This window comes from Solanum verrucosum, unplaced genomic scaffold (assembly GCF_900185275.1).
Source record: "Solanum verrucosum unplaced genomic scaffold, falcon-dt-bn FXZP01000285.1, whole genome shotgun sequence".
NCBI lineage: Eukaryota > Viridiplantae > Streptophyta > Magnoliopsida > Solanales > Solanaceae > Solanum > Solanum verrucosum.
Genome location: NW_026019934.1, coordinates 1,008,546 through 1,031,907, shown reverse-complemented (window position 1 = coordinate 1,031,907; position 23,362 = coordinate 1,008,546). Strand labels below are relative to the sequence as shown.

Genomic DNA, 23,362 nt, shown 5'->3' with positions numbered 1-23,362 from the left:
TCCTTATCAAATGACTCCTTTAAGTGCAACTGAAAGTTGGGAACTATTTCAAGATAAGATTCTTGTGAAAGAACAACTCTCTCCGGAATTTATCGAAATTGGGAAAATATTGCTTACAGTTGTCAGGGCCTGCCTTTAACAATTGCAGTAGTTACTGGACTTCTATCCAAATGCAACTCTGCACTAGATAGATGGAAGCAAGTTGAGCAAAATGTAAAATCAACATTGTTTCAAGATTCACATCATCAATGTAAAAAGATTCTTGCTTCAAGTTACCAGAATCTACCCCGGCACCTAAAAGCTTGCTTTCTATATTTTGGGGTATTTCCTGAATACACTGAGGTTCATGTGAAAAGATTAATTGAGCTATGGATTTCTAAAGGAAGCTGCTGATACAAGTTTGGAAAGCGTAGCTGAAGGATGTTTACATGAACTTATCGACAAAAAAATGGTTTTCATAAGCAGACATAATTGTTGCAGAGAAGTGAAAACATGTAAGATCCACGATCTCTTACATGAGTTGTGCTTGAGAGAAGCTCAAAGTGAAAACTTCATGTTTGTATCACCACGTTCCAGACAGGTCTGTCCAAAGGAATGCTATCGGATGATTGTCCAATCAATTTGTGATTTTGATGGGACAAGCTCTTATTCTGGTGAAATGTTGGTCAAATATTTGAACATAGATAGGTTATTTGGCTTCAGAATTCTCAGTTTGATGAGAGTAATGTCCTTAGGTAACTTCACTATAGGTGACTTAAGTTATCGTCTTGGTAATTATTCTATTTTGTGCATTTAAGATATCTATCCTTGGAAATTAGAAATAGGCCTGCATTTCCCCATATTCCCAAACTTTATAATCTGCAGAGTTTGATTGTTCTTCATATGGGCTCTTCTCGCTATGACTATTCATTTATAGCTTTGGATATCTCAATGTTGCCACAATTAAGGAGCCTTCACTTTGTGAAAAAAAGAGGTCCTTCATTTCCCCTGATTATGCTATCCGTTCAAATGAAACATACAGTTCTGGAGCATCTACATACTATAACTGGAGTTCCTTCTAAATTGTGTACAAATGAAATCTTTGCAAGTATGCCTAACTTGAAGAAGCAGGGGATTCAGTATGATGAAGAACATGGAATCAAAAGTCCATCGTCTGATCTTTCCTGTTTGCTTGTAGCTCAGGGCCTTGAGGCAGTTAAAATTGAATTTGATGATGTCGATGAGTCTTGTTCGGAAAGATTGTTGCGTCGGTTACCCCTTTGCCATTTTCTTAGAAAAATATTTTTCCACCAACCCTCAAGAAGTTGACATTAGTCAGACCACATTTTCCATGGGAAGCTACGGACATTGTTGGTACATTGCCTTACCTCGAGGCACTCAAACTGAAAAACTATGCATGTGCTGGTGATGAGTGGAAACCTGTTGCTGGAGGGTTCTCTCTCTTAAAGTTCTTGTCACTTGAATGCATAAGATTCACCAAGTGGATAGCTACTGATGAAAATTAAACTTCCCTGTCCTTGAGCGCCTATGTATATCCTAGTGCTGGGAGCTAAAAAAGATCCCAGAACACTTTTGCATATATTTCAACACTGCAAGTGATTGAGTTAGATGAATGTTCTCTTCACCTTGCGAAATCAGCACAACAGATTCCGCAAGTGCAAGAAGAGTGCCATATTTTATCTATTCAAGCTTTTATTGTCTTATCTTCAATTATGCATGTTATGATTTTTGGCTGATCTCAAAAGTTGTGTTCCATTATTTCAAATTCTAAATTTGGTTCCATCTCTTTATTAGCCATGGACGCTGACGATTCAGCTAGTGATGAGGAGCTCAATGAGGATCAAGCTTCAGAACTTATGGAGTTGGAACATTAAACTTGTATCAAAGATTTGAAAGGTTAAACTTGAATCCGCTCATTATCAGATAGCAGCCAATAAAGGATTAGTCATAGAATTTTATAGTTTGTTATATATATCTCTTGTGCTCTTATGCTTATCCTTAATTTTGCAGAGTGCTGAATCTCCTTTCAGCTGAAAGCTGCATTGAAAGAGCACAATGCAATCTCAGGCACATTCTAGTGGTAAGATATTAGATAGTCAAACCTACTGTTTCAAAGGCGTACTTAAAGTGTGTTTAAGCCCTAAAAGAGGCTCAAATCATGTTGAGCATTCCGCTCGCTAATTAGGAGGTGCTTTAGTGTTATAATCAAGGCTCTTAAGTCTTAAGGATACTTTTCCTTGTAATATATGAGGGAATACTGTAGAAGTGACACTTGCGCTTTTCATCATTAACTCTTTTTGCCTTTGATAATACTGCTAAGGCATTCTTCCTCTCTCTTTTTAACACAATTTTATTTATATACAAGTAAATTTCGATGAAACTGTATAAGTAAGATTGTTGGATAAACACTTGAGTTTTTAGGACTTCTCATGTCCGAAAAAATTTACAATGGTAGAGGTTCAACCAACAATAATTGTGTGACCCTCCATTAATTAATGGGAAAATTGTATATAATAGCAAACTATTAATTCAAATTAAATGCTATAAATATAGTTTGATTTAATTGTACCACATAGCAAACTATTGCTATTTAACCTCTCTCCTGGTGAATCTCGCTCGCCACTCTCGATCTCTCCCTCGCCTCTCTCGTTTTTTATACAAACGCAAGTATATAAAGTGCGTTTGTGTTTGTATAAAGCGAGAGAAAATTGTATATATACATATATTTTCGTTCCCCTCTCCCCCCTCTCCCAGATCTTGCTCGCCACTCTCCTAGATCTCGCTCTCTCACTCGTCTCTCTCACTTTATACAAAAACCGCAAATTGTATAAAATGCGTTTGTGTTTGTATAAAGCGAGAGAAAATTGTATATATACATATATTTTCGTTCCTCTCTCTCCCCTCTCCTAGATCTCGCTCGCCACTCTCCCAGATCTCGGTCTCTCACTTCCCTCTCTCACTTTATACAAAAACGCAAATGTATAAAATGCGTGAAAATTGTATATATACATATATTTTCGTTCTCCTCTCTCCCCTCTCCCAGATCTCACTCGCCACTCTCCCAGATCTCGTTCGCTCACTCGTCTCTCTCACTTTATACAATTGATCTTTTTGTATATGTATACCAAAGCAGATTATACAACTGCTTTCTTTTGTATATGTATAGCGAAATATACATATTTATGTTTGCTATGGAGCGCAATTATGCAAAGTTTGCTATAGCATACAAATATGAATTTTGTGTTTGCTATATGTGAAAGTTGCTCTTAATTAATTGACACTTGGATTTGTGGGCCCATTTAACATCACACACTCTCTCACCTTATTTTTCCCCCAAATTTTCCCCTTTTCTCTCCAAAGTATTTTAGCGCTTCTCTGTTCAATATTCCTCTTTTTTTCACAATTTTTTTTTAAATTCTTTGTGCTCTTTATTAGTTAGTAACTTGATTAGCTCTTTCTTTCCCATTAATCATTTCTGTCCCTCAACTAAATCAATTTAAAAATTTGTCACCTCTCAACCAATTCAACTAAAACATAATTATTCCTCGTAGCCTTAGAAAAAAAAATCTTTGAAAATTTTCATTTTACATCTCAAAAAATTGAATCAAATCCCTAGGATACCTTTAAAAGATAAATTTTGAATGAGAAATTCACACATAGTTCATATTTGTATTAAGAAGTATTCACTGAATATCGAAAATCAAACTAAATAAAAATCTAGTCAAATTTAATATTTCTTCTACTTTAATTTATTTTAATTTTTTTTGACATAATCAGTTTTGGTTTTAAAGTACAAATAAATCGAAAAATCACAAATGCTTAAAAAAATTGACACAATGCTTAATTTATTTTCAAGAATCAATTGGTTCCATATAATTTTAAATTAACTACTCATTATATTATTATTATTATTATTGTTATTATAATAATAATAATAATAATAATAATAATAATACTAATAATAATATTATAATAATAATAATATCATTCGGCCTTAATATTATTAGAATTCATTTTTCGTGTCTTTACATACATTCAGTTATAATATATATTTCGCAACGTTTTTCTATTAAGTATTTTAAAAAATTATAACTTAAATTAAGCAAAATAACGGATACTCTCTGTTAAGAGAATGACTATAAATATATGAACTAAAACATAACTAAAATAACAATGACTATAAATATATGAACTAAAACAGAATAAAAAAAAAAATATGGAAAACTAAATTTGAATTAATTTGTTTTTCTAGGTGCTAGTAATTGAGAAAACACTAAATATTTTTTTAAAAATACTCAGTCCTAAAAACGTTTTTAGTTATTGTGATAAAAAAATGTTTATTAATTTTTTTATTCAATATATCAACATCTTAAGAAAACGAAGTTAAAAAATATTTATTAGGAGTAAGAAAATAAATGAAAAGAAGGGTGAGTAGGAGAGAGATGGTAAAAAGGTAAAGAAGCAGCCACAAATTCAAGTGTCAATTAATTAATTGAGGGTCACCTCTACCATTATAAATTTTTTCCTCATGTCCTAGATAAGTTTGGTTTCTCAACATGATAAGGCTAGCTTGTATAATTGTATTTGATTATAATTATAAGTTTGATTTTTTTTTGGTGGGGGTGGGGGAGTTTGATTTTTGGCCGTAAGATTTCGAGAATATTTAATTTAAGGAAATTGTGTAAAAAAAAAAGTTTTAAAAATAAAGTGATTGTACCAAATAATGTAACTTTCCACCTACTTTTATGGGAAGTGTAATTAATAAAGTACTTAATACGTACATTGAATTTATATACTTAATTAACTTCTTATGGAAAAGGGAAAACTTTTTTGATACAAGTTATTTTCCTAGAGGGAACTTAATTAATACTTAACCTTTTAAATTCACATTACAATTAGACTAACCTTATTGTTAAAAAAAACAATCCATCGACAGTCATGGCATTCCCCATTGAAGTTGAAGATGATCGCTATCAACTCTTTGATGTCTTCTTTTTTAGTGACCAAATCTTAACGACGGTGACTTGTAATCCTGACGTAGTAACAAATTGGATCAATGGAATTGAGTATGTCCATCGAAGACGTCTCAATCGACTCATAGTAGGGCTTGATATAGAGTGGAGGCCTACTTTCAATAGATACCAACACAACCCTGTTGGAACTCTACAACTTTGTGTTGGTCGTCGTTGCCTTATCTTTCAACTACTTTATTGTGAATATATACCTGATTCCTTGACGGAGTTTTTGTTGAATCCTTGTTATGCTTTTGTTGGCGTGGGAATTGCAAACGATGTTGAGAAATTGGAAGAGGATTATTCGTTACGTGTGGAGAATACAGTTGATTTGAGGGATTTGGCAGATTATAATTTGAGGAATGCTGGATTAAAGACGCTTTGTCAAGTTGTTTTAGGAAGAGAGATGGAAAAACCGAGGCATGTTACTATTGGGAGGTGGGATAATGAGTGGCTCGATTCTGATCAAGTGCAATATGCTTGTGCTGATGCTTTTGTTTCGTTTGAGATCGGAAGGTGCTTGAATGCTACGGCCTATTGATGTTCGTTTCTAGTCTTTTTTTTTTCGAATATGAATTGATTAGACTATTTCTCAATTTTGATTTCTGCCTTCTAATTTGGTTCTTGCATTAAATTCTATTTTTACGTCTTTGAACTAGGGTTCAATGTGAATAACGTACAATAGGCTCTTATGCTATGTGTATGCACAAATTAAAAATTTTGGATCAACTCAAGTGTGGAGACTTATTATGACTTGTCATAATAATGACATAGATTTAAGTTAATGAGTTATTAGATTGATCTATATAAAGTTAATTAATATCTAATAACTGAGTTTAAGGCCTATGCTACTTAGCTTGTAATAGTACTATTTCTTGCAATGTTTGCCATTATGAAACATTAATTAGAACATGCTTAGTTACATTATTAAAAGAAACAAAGTTTTGAAGTTCAATACTTGGATATATAAATAAAGAATAATGGATACATTTTATTCTAGAAAGGTGTTACAATTTCACAAGACATGAAAGTAATTAAGCAAATAAATTACAAAAATATTTAAGTAATGCAAAAGTAAAAGATGTTACATGTTCACTCGACATGTGTGTATAGGTTTAAAGGTAACCTAGGAGTAGGAACAATATGTAATGGAGTTTGCATGTATGTTACTGTGCCAGGACTCTCCATCATATCAATATCTTCAACCTTAACACCATTAGGCAGTGACCAAACAAAATGGTGCAACAAATGAGCTAACATAGATGTGACCAAATTAATTGCAAGGTTCATTCCTGGACATATACGTCTACCAGCACCAAATGGTAAAAACTTATAGTCATGTCCCTTCATGTCAACATCTTCTTCCATAAATCTTTCTGGCCAAAATTGCAATGGCTCTTTCCAAATTTTTGGATCACGACCTAAGGCCCAAACATTAACATGTACAATTGAATCTTTAGGAATGTTGTAACCACCCACTTTGACATCGTTACCTGCCATGTGAGGCAACATTAGGGGAGTTGGAGGGTGCAACCTTAGTGATTCTTTGACTACATGTTGTAGATAGGAGAGATTAGAGATATCGGTTTCGTTTACGATTCGATCTGATCCAATAACTCGATCTAGCTCCTCTTGAACTTTTTGTTGAACTCTTGGATTCCTTACCAGTTCTGCCATAGCCCATTCAACTGTTATGGCTATTGTGTCTGTCCCTGCTTGTACCATATCCTACAGACAAAAAAAAAAAAAAATTAATATAAAAATCGTGTATAAAAGTTAAAATTATATTAACTAGTATATGTATACTTACCCAAAAAAGGCTAATAATAGAGTCATCGCTAAGATCATACTCCTTTTGAAGGGTAAGCAAAGCATCAACAAAATGATGTTTGGTTTCTCCAGATTTTTCTCTAGCAATTGTGTGTTCTTCCATTATAAGTCTTGTAAATTTATTCAAACGTCTATCTTGTGACTCAAGAGCTTCATTGTCATCTTTAAATACCCAACGTAGCCATGGTACAAATTCTCCCAAATTAGGTTTTCCTGAAATTCTTATCCCATCTGTTACAATGGCTTTGAGCTCTTCACCTTGTTCATCAACTTCACCTTTTGAGTTTATAAATCTCTTCCCAAATGTTAGCCTTGTTATGTTGTTGAATGACACTAATCCCAAGTAGCCCCTTAGCGTCATTGTTTTACTATCATTACCTGCTCATCAAAGACAGATTTAGAATTTAAACTCTAAAAAAAATTGTTTAAATGTCGTTCTCCAACCATGCGTACGTGTATAGTCTATACTACATGTAGGCTATGTGTATAATGATATATATTTAATGTATAATTTATGTATATCGACTAAAAGTATAAACAATGAATTTGACCAAGTTTTGGATAAAGATCCCTAAAAAACTCTATGGGTTGAATATGTAGTATCATTGGAACTTCAACTTTCTAAACCCTTGTATCATAAAATATTAACTAAAGTATGATGATCAAATAATTAATCACTTTGACTATTGTATTTAATATTATATTGTTGTATCGCTTATTAAGAAAATATGTTTTTTAAAAAGGGTGTTGTATGGTTCAATTCTATCTCCTATTGACTGGAATATTAAAGAAAAGACTTTCCCGTTGAACAATATTTAATTTAATAAAATACTTCTTATGAAATTCCATTTAATCATTATTTATATAATTAAAGACCTAATTTCATCAAGGTTTGAATATTATTTGATCGAAGAAATCATGACAACGATTGATCTATACTCCCATCATTTTCGTCTACAGTCAGAGTTTTCATTCTTAACCAATTAAATACGTTAAAAAGAAAAGAAAAAATTTATCTAACACTGGACCATATTTTAATGACCAAACTACACAAATATCCGATGTGTATGCCAAAAATGTTGTTTAAACTAGTGATATGTAACTGAAGACCTTTTTATCAATCCTAACTTATTCTGAAGTAAGTAAACATGCAAACAAAAAAAAATTAAAAAAAATGGATAGATATTAAATACGTACTAAATATCAATCCATGCTAAATAAAATTCACTTACCAGGCTTAGTGGTATCCTTGAAAATATTTTCAACCATGGCAGTAACTTCAACTTCTCTAATTGGCCTAAGAGCTTCAAGTCTCTTTTGAGTAAAAAGTTCAAGATTACAAAGCTTTCTTACTTTCACATAATGAGGTCCATAATCAGCCCATATCAAATCCATCCCATTTTTACTCACACTATCAAGAGGTTTTGTTCTAAACCTATTGGCCAAATTTTGATCATTATCTTTAAGAACTTCTTTAGCAAGTTCCGCATTATTCACCACCACGTTTAGTTGTGAGCCAAGGTAAAAAGAAAAAATCGGCCCATAAATTTGGGCCCATTCAGCAAAGCATCGGAACCTCATCGGCGTTATGCTGAAGAGGTTTCCAATGACCGGCCACGGCCAAGGACCTGGAGGCAGCTTGGCCGTGAGCCGGTTGTAGAGTTTGTAACATAAAAAGATGATAAATATTGATAGAGAGAGTACTAAAGGAAAAGCCATTATGGGAAATAAATGAATATAATTGTGTTTGTGTGATGAAATAAGGCAAGCTAAGCCCCCTTTAAATACTATTTTTTCAACTCACTCGTAGAAGAAAAAGTCATATACTTTAATATATTTATATTAGTTTGAGATTTAGATATATACACGGTAGGTGGGGAAGAAATTATTCTATCAATGAAGATAATACAAGTCCTATTTTTATGACTATAATCTCAATTTTTATTGAGTCTTACATGTAAATATTATTAAAAAGGCCCGGTAATATTTTTTTAAAAAAAGACTAATTAAATTAACATTGTCTGTAACTTAAATCCAATTCTTTGTAAATTTTACTTTTAAGGAATTTGATGGTTTTTATGAAAGAGCCAGTAATGATATCCTATTTAATTTACATTATCAAATCACATTCACATGGATGTGAACATAAAGAAGCAAATAAACGAAGAAGCTAAAGAGATTCAATGTTTATTATATATACATAAAAATAAATTTAACTCTATATATATATATATATATTGTAGTAATTTTACGAAGATAATTTGAATAAACCCCTTGTATCCTTAGGTCCATGTGCTGATTGTGAATTTGTGATCAACTTGCAGCAAAGAGAGAAAAAACTGTTTGTTGATTACTATTCCATATTGACCTTTGCTTCGTTGATTAATAATTTCAGTTGACAATTAATACGTAGTTACCTATCGCTAGTGGCATGACTATATATCTTGATTTTTCAAATCATACATGTCTAATTGTCTATCCACATTAATGGGGACTCTTTTTTCTCAAAATTTCCATTTTTTTTTTAGATATTGGATGATTTTTATATTATAACTCATGGAGTAGTTAAAAATATTTAAGATCACCACTTTAATAAAGCGTAACATTTCGGAGCTAGTTTTTTATCTATAAAAAATCACGTTATTTTTACAAAAAAAAAAAAAACCTTGCCACTTTCTTGTAGATGCAAATATTAAATGTGCATAAGCTGAGAAAAACATTATTATAAACTATTTTTTTATAATCTAAATAGTGTTAAAATTAATATCATAAATAGGAAATGATATTTACAATAGGTTAAAATTCTAGTCATACACACTTGTTTGAACGACTGAGTATTTTTGAATATTCTGATGCTATAATTAATGCAAAATGTCTATGTTGAATTCAAGAAAGAAACATTCAACTGAAATTTTACATGAATTTGCATTTAAATTTTGGTCGAAATATACAAATGAGTTTTACGTGAATTTGCATTAAAATTTTGGTTGAAATACTCTCCCGTCTTATATTAGTTAATCATTTTCCTTTTTACACATATATGAAGATATCATAAATAAAAAAATAATCTTACTACTTCACTTCTTTAAAAACGTTTTGAAAATTTAATTTTACAAACTTTGTGAACACTTTAAAAAAAAAAACTAATTGCAAGGATAATATAGAAAAATTTAGTAGTGAACAACTAATGAGTATGAGACAACTAATTTTAACATGATAATATGAGACAACTGAAATTTACGTGAATTGTCAACAAATTTTTGGTCGGTATATTCTAGAGAGCTGCAATAGTTTGATAATTACCATAGTAAAACCAATCGACATGTGATTAAAATTAGAGCAGCCATTAAATTAATAGTCCTACATCGATCGAACGGATGAAAAAAGAATTTGATCTTCTTATAAAAACTTAGACGATATTTCCCTTATGAACTAATTTTTTGAGTAGCGATATGGAGGATGTATATATATAATCTATATATCGAATTATAACTTACTATATATAACTGACTTTAATTTGAATTGATGCGAAACTATTATTGTAGTACTGTATCATATTAAGACTATGATATATCTTTGAACCTTTTATTTATTTATTTAAAAAAAAGTATTTTTATGTTTCAAACTAGATATGCCACCTTGAAATAAGCATGACATAACAAAATTCTGGCTTTGTATGAAGAGAAAAAAGCTAAAACTTTTGAATGTTATCTAATTTGAGTAATGTGTTATGTCATGTGTGAACGAGACTATTTGAATACTAATATGATAATACTAAATTAACTTCACCTATAAATTCATCTTACAGTTTTCACATTTTTCAAGTTTGTTTTTCCGCTTCTTGTTTTTATTTTATTTCATAGTTTATGAGAATTTATTTTATATTAATAAAACTAAGTAGCATAAGGGTACAGAGGCTACGAAGGCATCATATTACAAGACACCTAAGGTTCGATTGAAGAAGTAGCTACTTGAACACTATTAATTAACTACATTACTAACTTCAACTACTACGAGATTAGTACAAAAAGAATGACTTAATTTGATTTGACACGAAATTTAAAAAAATAAAGAAGATTTTTTTTCAATTTTATAGTCCTAAATTAAAATTATGTTAAATATACCAAATTATAGCCTTAATCGAGTCATTCTTTAATTTTAAAACAGGGAGTATTAGAAATATCTTTTGTGCCGGCAGTCGAGTAGAACATAATTGCGTGAATTAGGAAAAGATGATTTTAAAATTAATTAGCCTTACTATATATTAATACGTATCGCAATAAAAGATCCAAGTAAATGCTTCCTATGAAAATATTTTTTCTATTTTCAGGCCTTAATATTAATTATTACTAATGAGTAATATATATATATAAGTATTAATCATCATAATCCCCAAACCTATGGCGAGCTTGAGCGTGGAGATATATATATATGACTCCTCATTATAACACAGTCAAAAAACGAGTTCAAATTTAAAGTTTATGAGTTATTATATCGTTCTTAAATTAACAAAATATTAAATATATTTAGGGTCTATATATAATCCTTCCATTATGTAGTATTATTTCTTGCAAACTTGCCCTAATATATATGGGACACTTGAACAGCTGGTACATTCTTCAAAGAAAAAAAAAATGTTTTGAAGTTGAGTTATAAGTATTGTTCAAAATAAATATATTGGAGACATATACATATTGAAATTTCTCAAGTACTTCAAAATAAAAAATAATGTCAAATTTTATTTGAGAAAGATGTTACAAGGTGAAAGTAAAATAACTTGACAAAAAACATAAGACATAACCAACGCAAGAATAAAAGATGTTACATACTATATAATCATGTGTGTAGTAGTGATTTTACATGTTCATTCAACATGTGTTGTATAAGTGTATAGGTAACCTAGGAGTAGGAACAACATGTAATGGAGTTTTCATGTATGTCACTGTGCCAGGACTCTCCATCATATCAACATCTTCAGCCTTAACACCATTAGGCAGTGACCAAACAAAATGGTGCAACAAATGGGCTAACATAGACGTGACCAAATTAACTGCAAGGTTCATTCCTGGACATATACGTCTACCAGCACCAAATGGTAAAAACTTATAGTCATGTCCCTTCATGTCAACATCTTCTTCTATAAATCTTTCTGGCCAAAATTGCAATGGCTCTTTCCAAATTTTTGGATCACGACCTAACGCCCAAACATTAACATGTACAATTGAACCTTTTGGAATGTTGTAACCACCCACTTTGACACTGTTACCTGCCATGTGTGGCAACATTAGGGGAGTTGGAGGGTGCATCCTTAGTGATTCTTTGACAACATGTTGTAGATAGGAGAGATTGGAGATATCTGTTTCGTTTACGATTCGATCCGATCCAATAACTCTATCTAGCTCTTCTTGAACCTTTTGTTGAACTCTTGGATTCTTTACAAGTTCTGTCATAGCCCATTCAACTGTTATAGCTACTGTATCCATCCCTGCAGCTATCATATCCTACAATAATTGATGAAGTTGTTATTAATACAAAAGCATGCATAAATATATATATATATATATATCAGTATATAAAAGTTAAACTCTATTAATGTACGTACGTACCCAAAAAAGGCTTATAATAGTGTCATCACTAAGATCATACTCCTTTTGAAGGGTAAGCAAAGCATCAACAAAATGATGTTTGGTTTCCCCAGTTATTTTCCTAGCAATTGTGTGTTCTTCCATTATAAGTCTTGTAAATTCATCCAAATGCTTATCTTGTGCCTCAAGAGCTTCATTATCATCTTTAAATACCCAACGTAGCCATGGTACAAATTCTCCCAAATTAGGTTTTCCTGAAATTTTTATCCCATTTGTTACAATGGATTTCATCTCTTTACCTTGTTCATCAACTTCACCTTGTGAGTTTATGAATCTTTTTCCAAATGTTAGCCTTGTTATGTTGTTGAATGCTACTGATCCCAAGTAGCCCCTTAGCATCATACTTTTACTAACATTGCCTGCACGCCATATAAAAACTTTTAAACTTCAACATCTAATTACGTTACGTTTTTATCATTAGTATGCTTAAAATATAAAAGGGTCAGACATACTATTTGTTGTAGTTTTAGTATTAAATTTACGCTAAACTTTAGTATATATTATATTTGTCACCTTTTAAAGTCGTGATCTTATTATTATCCATTAATTAAAATATTCAGTAGTATACCTACTATACATGTACTTTTTTATGGTTGTGAAAGCTATATGTGTAAATTTAATATCATTGGAACTTCCACTTTCTAAATATTCGATTAAGTAAATTCCTTGACTATGAGTTACCTAACAAATATTAGTATTATTTTTTTATAAAGCGTGTGCTATGGGATTACTTTAAGTCTATCTCCTATATATTTTGACTGGAACAAAAAAAATAGACTTACCCTTGGAAAGTAGTACTTATACGCAACAACCTTAAATATAAAAATGTTAATTGAATTCCATCTAATGATTATTGATACGATTAATGAACTTTAATCACGTATTTTAATATTAATATTTAACTAACGAAATGATAATGATGCTCCTATCGTTTTCGGCTAATGTTGACTAAGTCGAGTTTTCACTCTTAACCCATTATTAACTACGTACATAGAAAAGAAAAAAAAAATCTATCGACACCTCATAGCGACATGTGTTGTGTGAAGTGTTATATAGCTAAAGTTTAAGTATATACGACTGAAGTTTAATTATTTTTACCTTGAACTTTTGACATACACATGACTGAAGTTCATACACAACTATATGTTATTAAATTTAATCGTCTTTGTCTAAACTACAGTCTACAGTTAAAATGCATATATTGTTGATGTTCAATTAGAAATGCTGAACTTCAATTTTGTCTTTAACTTTAGACATATTCATCAAGCCTAACTTATTCTGAAGTAGGTAAAACATGCAAAGTATTTAACAGATTAAATAGCGATGTTGGTGTTGAGTATACTAAAATTGACATACCAGGCTTAGTACAGTCCTTGAATATACTTTCCACCATGGCAGTAACTTCATCTTCTCTAATGGGCCTAAGAGCTTCAAGTCTCTTCGGAGTAAAAAGTTCAAGATTACAAACTTTTCTTAGTTTCACATAATGAGGCCCATAATCGGCCCATATCAAATCCTTCCCATTTTTACTCACATTTTCAAGAGGTTTTGTCCTAAACCTATTGGCTAAATTTTGATCATTATCTTTAAGCACTTCTTTAGCAAGTTCTGCATTACTCACCACCACGTTTAACTGTGATCCAAGGTAAAAAGAAAAGATGGGCCCATAAATTTGGGCCCATTCAGCAAAACATCGAAACCTCACTGGCGTTATGCCAAAGAGGTTTCCAACAACTGGCCACGGCCAAGGTCCTGGCGGGAGCTTGGCCGTGAGACGGTGGTAGAGTTTGTAACATAAAAAGATGATAAATATTGATACGGAGAGTACTAAAGGAAAGGCCATTATGGGAAATTAATGTTGTTTTTTTTATGAAATAAAGACAAGCTAAGGCCCCTTTAAATACTACTTTTTTCATTCCCTCAAAGAAGAAAAAATCGTTGTACTTCAATATTTTTAAAGTGCATACACGGTTAGGTGTAAAAAAAAAAAAAGACTGTCAAATTACAGTTATTTATTATATTAGATAACTTATCTTATTTTTAAGATTACAATCTTATTTTGTATGAAATATGATTTTTTTTACTTATACTAAGTGCATAGGTGTATATAACTTATATAAGCTTACTTCAAAAAAATTTATGAAAGAGGCAATAATGATATATATTATAATTTACATGATCAATTCTGTTCATATTGATCATATATGATTGTAATCAGTAGCAAGGATTTTTATAAAGATTGATTAAAATATAAAGAAGAAAATACACGATCAAGTTAAACGGATTCAATATCTATTACATATAAATAAATATAATTTTAAGTTTCTATATACAATGTAGTTCTTTTGGCTAATAAATAATGTATAATTCATTATTCCATGTTGACCTTATCTAAGGATTGCTTATTTCTTTGATTCATAATTGTATAGAGAGTTGACAAATTAATATGATTATGCTGTTCCTATCTGCAATAAAGCCAACACATTTTTTGGTAATGGGAGATATTTTGTTTATAATAGATATTTATAATTGCTAAATTTCACAAGTTTTGTTAAATTATATTATTACAAATTAATATATATATATATATATATATACTCATTTTTATTTTGTTTATTTTATAAGATTATGTCCTTCATTATCTACTTGAAGACTTTGCATCAACAATCAGCCACATTGTTGTTATCCTTAAAGCCAAAAACTACTTATTAATGCAAATGATTTTTTAATTTAATTTGTCGAACTCAGAGAAAGAAATATTCAACTAAAAATTACAATTAATTCTGAATCTGAAGTATTCAACTAAGCTGACTAGAGTAATTCACCTACTACTATAGCTAGCTTGCTTCTGCATTAAATATATGAGATTTAATTGGAGTTGGATATCGAATATCAAATAAAAAATATTCAACAATACACTTCAGAATATCCAAAATACAATTTCAATCTATATATCAAATTCTTAGCTGACACGAGATTGAGGCGTAATTATTATAATACTCATATTAAGACTAAAATCGATGTATTAAGATATTATATTTTTTGAAAGTATATTTAGCTTTCAAACAAGGTAGACATGTATAAAATAATAGATGACATAACAAAATTATGGATTTACATGAAGAAACTGTCAACCTTTGAATAGTCAGTCAAAACATATCTAATTTGAGTAAGGATATATAGTGTGATCAAGGCTTAGCTCACATGGGGTCCTTACTATTTATAGTAAAAAACAAAGTTCTCATGTATACTAAAGAAGAAAATATTTGATGAAATATAATATATACTTCACTTATATACACAATATTCATGTTGTTTGCAAGTTCGCTAAAATAATTTATTTTCATATGTCTAAGACTTGATAGATTTGTATAAATAAAAAGTAGCAGTAGATATAGTGTAAAGTATAATTAAGGTGTATGGAACTAACCTTGAAACTATCCCATATTATCAAATAAAGATTAAATTATATTAGAGTAGATTATAGTTTACTTTTCTAGAATCCTTACAACTACAACATTAAATGAGACAAAGAAATTAGGTACAAAGGTTAAGTTTATAATAGTATGAAATTTTGGGATAAATGTTTAAGTTTTATATAATAATCAATATCTTTTTTATGATAGAGAAACTTATTGTTATTGATTTTTGAAAAGATATTGCATTATTGAGAAGGAAAAACTTGAAATAAAACTGGATTTAAGAATGTGACTTAGTAGTGAATAAAGTGATTGAGAATCATGAAGCTCAAGTTTAAATTTCAATAAAGCCAAAAGTTATTTTAACTCATATATATCATCTAAACCTAAATGATTGTATATTAATAAAAAGTAGTAGATATTACACGAAATATAATGAAGGTGTGTCAAACTAATTAGAGTTATCATTAGCCTAAAATAAAATTAGAGCATATTATAGTTTACTTTTCTAGAATCTTAATTAGTATTACAACATTAAATGATCCAAAGAAACTTAGGTAGAATGGTTAAATTTACAAACTGGGCAAATGAGTAAACGGGCAACCAAGTTGCAGGCCTAATTTTATGGGTCATTTAAAGCTGCGGACCATTACGCAGATACATCTTTTCATGACTATTTCAAATGTTGACATTATAATAAATGTTTGAATAAATTTGCTAAGTTCAAGATCATGACCATCTAGTTCCAAAATCTAGAATATAATTGTTAAGCGGCCGTTTGGCACGAGGAATAAAAATAATAATTTTGAAATAAATTACAAGATTGTTTTATTCTATATTTGGTTAAAAGTATTATTAGTCGTGTGAGTATTTTACACAAATACCTCAATAGTTTTCACTCGTTAATACATAGAGTCTGATAAGCATATCTTGCGTTGGTACGAAAATGGGGTCCCAAATAGAATATCTCAATTCATAAGATAACTTTATTTATCCATCTTCCTACCAAACAACCCCTACATGTTATATAGTACTCCTTCTGTCCCAATTTATGTGACTTACTTTCTTTTTTAGTCAGTCCCAAACAGAATGACACATTTCTATATTAAGTAACATTTTAACTATAAAATATCTATTTTACCCTTAATGAAATGATTTACAGCCACACAAATTTCTATCAGTCATTTTGAACTATAAATTTTAAAAGTCTACCTTTCTTTCTTAAACTTCATGCTGAGTCAAACTACTTCACATAAAATGGGACGGAGGGAGTACTTTTTATTGTTATTTTGGTCTTTAGTTTTATTTGTGTAATATCAAATTAAGATGAGTTCAAATAAACTATTATAATTAGTGAGTATTCATAAGCTTATTTATGTGAATTATCTTTTTTCTTTAAAAAAGTTTGTATTTAGATATTTACAAAATTTTAGATCGTAATCTAAAGTTTGCTCACGTTTGTTAGAAAGAGTCATCTATGAGAATCAACTGGCAAGAAAGTTATTTTTACGTGTCAAATTACGATTTCAAGTTTGTCAATATAAGAGTACGATATAATTTTCTTTTTATAAGACTATTGGTGTTGATGTTGGAAAAATGTAACGTTAATGTTTGCATGCATCTCTTTTAATTGAAAATTAAAAAAAAAAAATTAGAAGTCTATAATATTGAAATTAGGGTAGCATGTTAGTCAGACTATGCAGGATTAGTGCACGAGTTTACTTTAGTTTTAATCGATTAATTCAAACCTTAAACTTGATCAAATATTAAAATCATGAATTTAATTTAATATCTCCCGACATTTTATAAGTTGTTTATGTAAATATCTATACTTTATATTGAAAGCGCTCCTTAACACAAGGTAACATCATATTTAATAGGGCTCAAATCCAAAACATTCAGTTAAAGAATAAAAAAAATATTTTATCACTCTATCACAGTCTTAATTGGATTTATGTGAAAATTATTTTTACATCAATGACCAAAACAACACGCTGGTAGAAAAAATTATGTAATTAATTGGTGAGGTTTATAATCAATCTAGAATAGTCGTTTTTGTTAGGCTATTGAGTAGACCAAAATTCACATTGGAAATCTAGAAAAGTAGAAATATTTGAAACTTGATTATGCATACTAATCAAACTCACCTAAATGAAGTTAATCAGATCAAATAAGCCCATGAGCTAAATATATTGGACATAAATGGCAATGGGCCTATGGGTCTGAACTAAGTCCATTCTTCTTTTTTGGGTTTGGGCCCATTGGGCCTATCACTTGACTAAAACATCAAGATTGCAAACACCAACCTGATGGATAACTAATCTAATACAGTACACTTATGATTGAGCAATAACGCAAATAAAATCAGATTGAAATAACCTATCTATTTGGGATGATTTGCACAAATAGACAAACAATAGCGCAAATAAGATCAGACTGAAATAACCTATCTATCTGGAATGATTTCCATTTCTTTATTTTATTTTTTGCCCGTGTATACATTTAAATTAACTTTAGACATACAATGTATAATATTAATCTTGAAAAAGTTTAAAACTTGAGATATAATATCTAAAATTTTATATGATCGAAATTCAGACAGCTTTAACATAGGCGGATGTGGACACAAAAATAATAGAGTCAAGAGATTCTTCTCCCTAAGTAGCATTCTTGTAAGTACAAAAGGAATTTTCCTGCCTCTGAAAAGATAAATCTAAAAGCAATCTCTACAAATGGGAATCACGAACAACCTTAAGTGAGTAGACATCTCCCTTCCTTCCCTTTCTCACTTGTAATTAATGCTTTCTTTCTTTCTTCCCATTCTTGTTGAAGTGGCAATATGTGCAAAAAAATTGAGTAAACAACCTTAAGTGAGTAGACATCTCCCCTCCTTCCCTTTCTCTTGGACATCTCACTTGCAATTAATGCTTTCTATCTTCCCATTCTTGTTGAAGTGGCTATATGTGCAAAAAAATTGAGTAGGTAGATATCAAATGACGGCGTCAAAACAAGCTACCATTAAAATTTTACTTCACCATTTAAATTGTACGTATGTGGTTTAATTATTCACAAATTCCGCTATACTTGATACTATCATCATTCTACCCATCTTGTTAACTTGTTCACAAGTCATATCAGATAAGCAAAACTTGAATGCGTTGGGTATATATTTGCACAAATTCTTTAAAATATAAATGTAATAGCATCTTAAACAAGAACACCCCATGATTTTTTTGGGTCAATAAATATCATTATTCTTGGTAATATATTTATATTTGTTTGTTATGAGATTACATTCTTACTTGCTTAGTCTCTGTTGAAACAAGCTACAAAAATGGAGACGCATAAACTAACAAAACGAAAAAAAGCCAAAGATGATACAACACTTTGAACAATTTACAAGGCGATATTTGTCCTTAATACAAAATGCATTATCAATGAACTTAAAACAACACCATTTAATCATTGCAAGATAATATATAAAGTTTCTGATATGAATTTAAAACAAACATTAAATACCCAAAATGCCCCCAACAAACTCATCAAGTACCCAAGAATTCAAGACTCGAAACGAAAAAGAAGCAAACAAGATTGTTACATATCCATAGGCACACGTTTATACAAGTGTGCAGGCAATCTTGGAGTAGGAATAGCTTGTATTGGATTTTTCATGTAAGTAACTGTTCCGGGGTTCTCCGTCAAGTCGATATCCTCTGGGCTAACACCCGGGGCCGGAGACCATGTAAAATGATGCAACAAATGACCCAACATAGAAGTGACCAAGTTGATAGCAAGTTGTGCACCAGGGCAAACACGCCTTCCTGCACCAAATGGTAGTAGCCGATAGTCGTGTCCCTTCATGTCAACGTCTTCCTCAAGGAAGCGTTCTGGTCTGAACTCCAATGGGTCCTTCCACACTGCTGGATCACGAGCCACAGCCCAAACATTCACGTGTACAATGGCTCCCTTAGGAATGTCATAACCGCCGATTTTGACACTGGCACTGGCCTTATGTGGAAGCATTAGGGGAGTTGGAGGGTGCAACCTTAGAGCCTCTTTGACAACACATTGAAGGTAAGGAAGTCTAGAGAAATCGGTTTCTGACATGATTCGGTCCGATCCAATTACCCTGTCAAGCTCCTCTTGAGCCTTTTGTTGCACCCTTGGGTTCCTAACTAGCTCTGCCATTGCCCATTCTACTGTTATGGTTGTTGTGTCCATTCCTGCTGTAATCATATCCTGCACAATTTCATGTACAAACATTTAATATGAATGAGAATGAAAGATACAATTTGTATGATTATGCAAAAACTAAATGCCAGACAGTTCATTGAGTCCTATATTCTAAACATTGATTTGCTGCACTTGAGCCAAAGGTCCTTAAGAAACAACCTCTCTACCTTCATGAGGTAGGGGTATGGTCTACCGTTCCCAAACCCCACTGGGTATGTTGTTGATGTTGAAACCACATCAACATAAATATCAATCATCATACCCAAAATCCTAACCTTTTCAAATCCTTGGGAAAACATAATATACAATATCCTTCCAAAGTTCTTTATCTAATGTCCAAATATTGTTCGTACTTACTCATATCATAGACACATCAATGTACTTGTATTCTTGGTATACATACATACATTTTCAAATTGTTCATTCTTAGACATATCACAGACACATTTTCCAAAGATGGTTCATTCTTTATTATGCCATAGACAAATTATCATTGCATACTCTGCACACACATACACATTTTCATATTGTTAGTTCTTGATCATGTCATAGACATACTTTCAAATATGGATCCTTCTTTATCATGTCACAGACACATAATGTACTTGCATACTCAATATACATATAGCATTTTCATAGTGTTAGTTCTCTATCATGTCAGAGATTCATTCTCAAAAGATGGTTCGTTCCTTATCATGTCACAGACGCATAAATGTACTTGCATAGTTATAGCCCCAATTATAGTTATTTAACCAATTGAAGCTAACTTCGTGACTTTATAGGATGAAACATTAGCTCTTTTACCAGATAAACAGACTGACATACACACGTACATGATACCAGTTGTACTTACCCAGAGGAGGCCGATAACAGTGTCATCACTTAGATCATACTGCTTCTGAAGAGTAAGCAAGGCATCAACGAAATGCTGCTTAGTATCACCAGTTTGTTTGCGAGCCAAAGTGTGTTCGTCCATGATAATTCTTGTTAACCGGTCTCTACGTTCAGAGTGTTTGATGAGTGCCTCGTTTTCCATTGAGAAAAACCAACGGAGCCATGGAACATACTCTGCCAAGGGAAGTTTTCCACCGATTTTGATGCCATTAGATACAATGCCCTTAAATTCTTGGCCTTGTTCATCAATCTCACCTGCTGCATTCATGAATCTTTTACCAAAAGTTAGCCTTGTAATGTTGTTGAATGCTACTGATCCTAAGTACTCTCTCATCAACAGGCTTTTACCGGTGTTATCTGCAGATTATTAAGCATTAATTAGCACATGAATAGATTACACGCAGATTGGAATAAATTGAACATATCTTTAATTTGATATATAATGCACATTCCAAGTTTATTATACTAGAAAAGTTATCTAAATAGGTAAAACCTAGGACACAAAGTATCTGGCATTTTTGTACAATACAGGGAAGGTGACACCCCCCATGTAATGTAGACAGTCTACGTAACGCAAGCCTCAACAGTTGATTTCGTGACGTATAGTTTATATATGGAGACAACTTTATACTAATAGTTTCAGAAAGATTCACCTGGTCACTGGGACCATTGTCTTTATTATTATTCTACAAAAAACAAATAAAGCTTCATCTTTGACATATAACTAAAACAACATTTCATATGAATCTAGCTTCAAAATTAGTACTCTATATGAGATAAAATAAAATTAACATACCAGGCTTAGTAGAGTCATTGAAAATATTTTCCACCATGGCAGTAACTTCATCTTCTCTGATAGGTCTAAGAGATTCAAGTCTTTTTGGAGTAAAAAGTTCAAGATTACAAAGCTTTCTTACTTTCACATAATGAGGCCCATAATCAGCCCAAATCAAATCCATCCCATTTCTACTCAAATTATTAGCAGGTCTAGTTCTAAATCGATCTGCTAAATTCTGATCATTTTCTTTCAGTACTTGTTTAGCTAATTCAGCTGTTGTTACCACAACGTTTAGCTGTGAACCAAAGTATACTGAGAAAATTGGGCCGTAAGTTTGGGCCCAATCGGCGAAGCATCGGAATCTCACTGGTTTTATGTCGTACAGGTTTCCGACCACCGGTAACGGCCGTGGACCTGGTGGTAATTTGAATCGGAGACGGTGGTAGAGTTTATGAGCTACGAAAATTAGGGCTATTGAAGTTAGAATTAAAAATAAAGCCATTGATGGGAGATTTGTTTTTTTTTTATGTTTTTCTTTGAGATTTATACAAGTATGATTGCGTTCGGAGTTTTGGTAGGTGAAGGAAAATTCAAAGAAGAGGTAGTTGGGACTTGGGACTGAAAATGTTGGTAAATTTCTCAATCACGTGGCTGGTTTTAGACCTTTGAGATTGTTTTCTCACGTTCATGACTACAACATATCAGAATAATAATAATAATAAAAAAAATAATAATAGAAATTATAATATAATGTGATAATCTAAACATAATAAATAATAGAAGATGATGATGGAATTTTAAAATAAAACACTATAAAACACCATTCAAAAATCAAGACAACACTTTGTACCTATTATTCTTCTACCTAATACACCACCTTGATAATTTAAAACTGTGTTATGTATTATCTAATCACCTATTTCAAATATATTTTTAGATCTATTTCTACCTTTCTTTGTACTTGTGATATCCAACATGTTGTACCTCTTTATTGACACATCTTTTCTTCATATATCCAAACTCCAAATCATTTTAGTCTTACTTTTCTCTCATATTGTCCTCTTACTTATAATATATTGAGATAAAAGAAAATATTATTTTTTTAATTAAAATGAAGTCATGAGGTTAAAAGGAACTAGATCTAAGGAATCTGAAAACAAAAATTTGAAAAAGAGTCACTATTGAAATTAACGTTTAATTGGACACTTTTATCGTTGACTTACATGATTAGATTACAGTCTCCCCCTTATAATTATATACTCTATTGGAAGTTTTACAAGTTCAATGCAACTTTTGTTCATTTCATTATTTGTTGTACCATCCATTAATATAAAAAGTAGTGATTTATTTAACTTGATCCTTATATTAAAATTAATTATTCACCAACCAAACAAGCTACACATAATTATTGCTATAATAATAAAGATGATGGATGCTGCCAAACAAATGTTTTCAGTACTAATAATTAGGAGTGTTCACGGTTTGGTTTGGGTCGGTTATTGGTCAAAACCAAAATCAAACCAACTTAATCGGTTTTAAAATTATCAAAAC

The 23,362-nt window shown here is 31.2% G+C and overlaps 4 protein-coding genes across 4 annotated transcripts; 1 reads left to right on the top strand and 3 right to left on the bottom strand.

The window, feature by feature from the left end:
* Window positions 1-4,938: 4,938 nt before the first annotated feature.
* Window positions 4,939-5,553, top strand: LOC125834629 (Werner Syndrome-like exonuclease). Its single transcript, XM_049513762.1, has one exon. The coding sequence runs from the start codon at window positions 4,939-4,941 to the stop codon at window positions 5,551-5,553; it is 615 nt and encodes a 204-aa protein (XP_049369719.1).
* Window positions 5,554-6,094: 541 nt separating this feature from the next.
* LOC125834909 (cytochrome P450 98A3-like) lies at window positions 6,095-8,588 on the bottom strand. Its single transcript, XM_049514062.1, has 3 exons — window positions 8,075-8,588; window positions 6,823-7,220; window positions 6,095-6,740 (listed from the first exon to the last, which is right to left on the bottom strand). The coding sequence occupies exons 1-3, from the start codon at window positions 8,559-8,561 to the stop codon at window positions 6,105-6,107; spliced, it is 1,521 nt and encodes a 506-aa protein (XP_049370019.1). The 5' UTR covers window positions 8,562-8,588; the 3' UTR covers window positions 6,095-6,104.
* A 3,122-nt stretch (window positions 8,589-11,710) lies between these two features.
* On the bottom strand, window positions 11,711-14,333 carry LOC125834919 (cytochrome P450 98A2-like). The gene is made up of 3 exons (XM_049514072.1): window positions 13,844-14,333; window positions 12,449-12,846; window positions 11,711-12,343 (listed from the first exon to the last, which is right to left on the bottom strand). The coding sequence occupies exons 1-3, from the start codon at window positions 14,328-14,330 to the stop codon at window positions 11,711-11,713; spliced, it is 1,518 nt and encodes a 505-aa protein (XP_049370029.1). The 5' UTR covers window positions 14,331-14,333.
* Window positions 14,334-19,365: 5,032 nt separating this feature from the next.
* LOC125834273 (cytochrome P450 98A2-like) lies at window positions 19,366-22,440 on the bottom strand. Its single transcript, XM_049513439.1, has 3 exons — window positions 21,830-22,440; window positions 20,993-21,390; window positions 19,366-20,145 (listed from the first exon to the last, which is right to left on the bottom strand). Exons 1-3 carry the CDS (start codon window positions 22,311-22,313, stop codon window positions 19,501-19,503), a joined length of 1,527 nt encoding a protein of 508 aa, XP_049369396.1. The 5' UTR covers window positions 22,314-22,440; the 3' UTR covers window positions 19,366-19,500.
* Window positions 22,441-23,362: the final 922 nt, after the last annotated feature.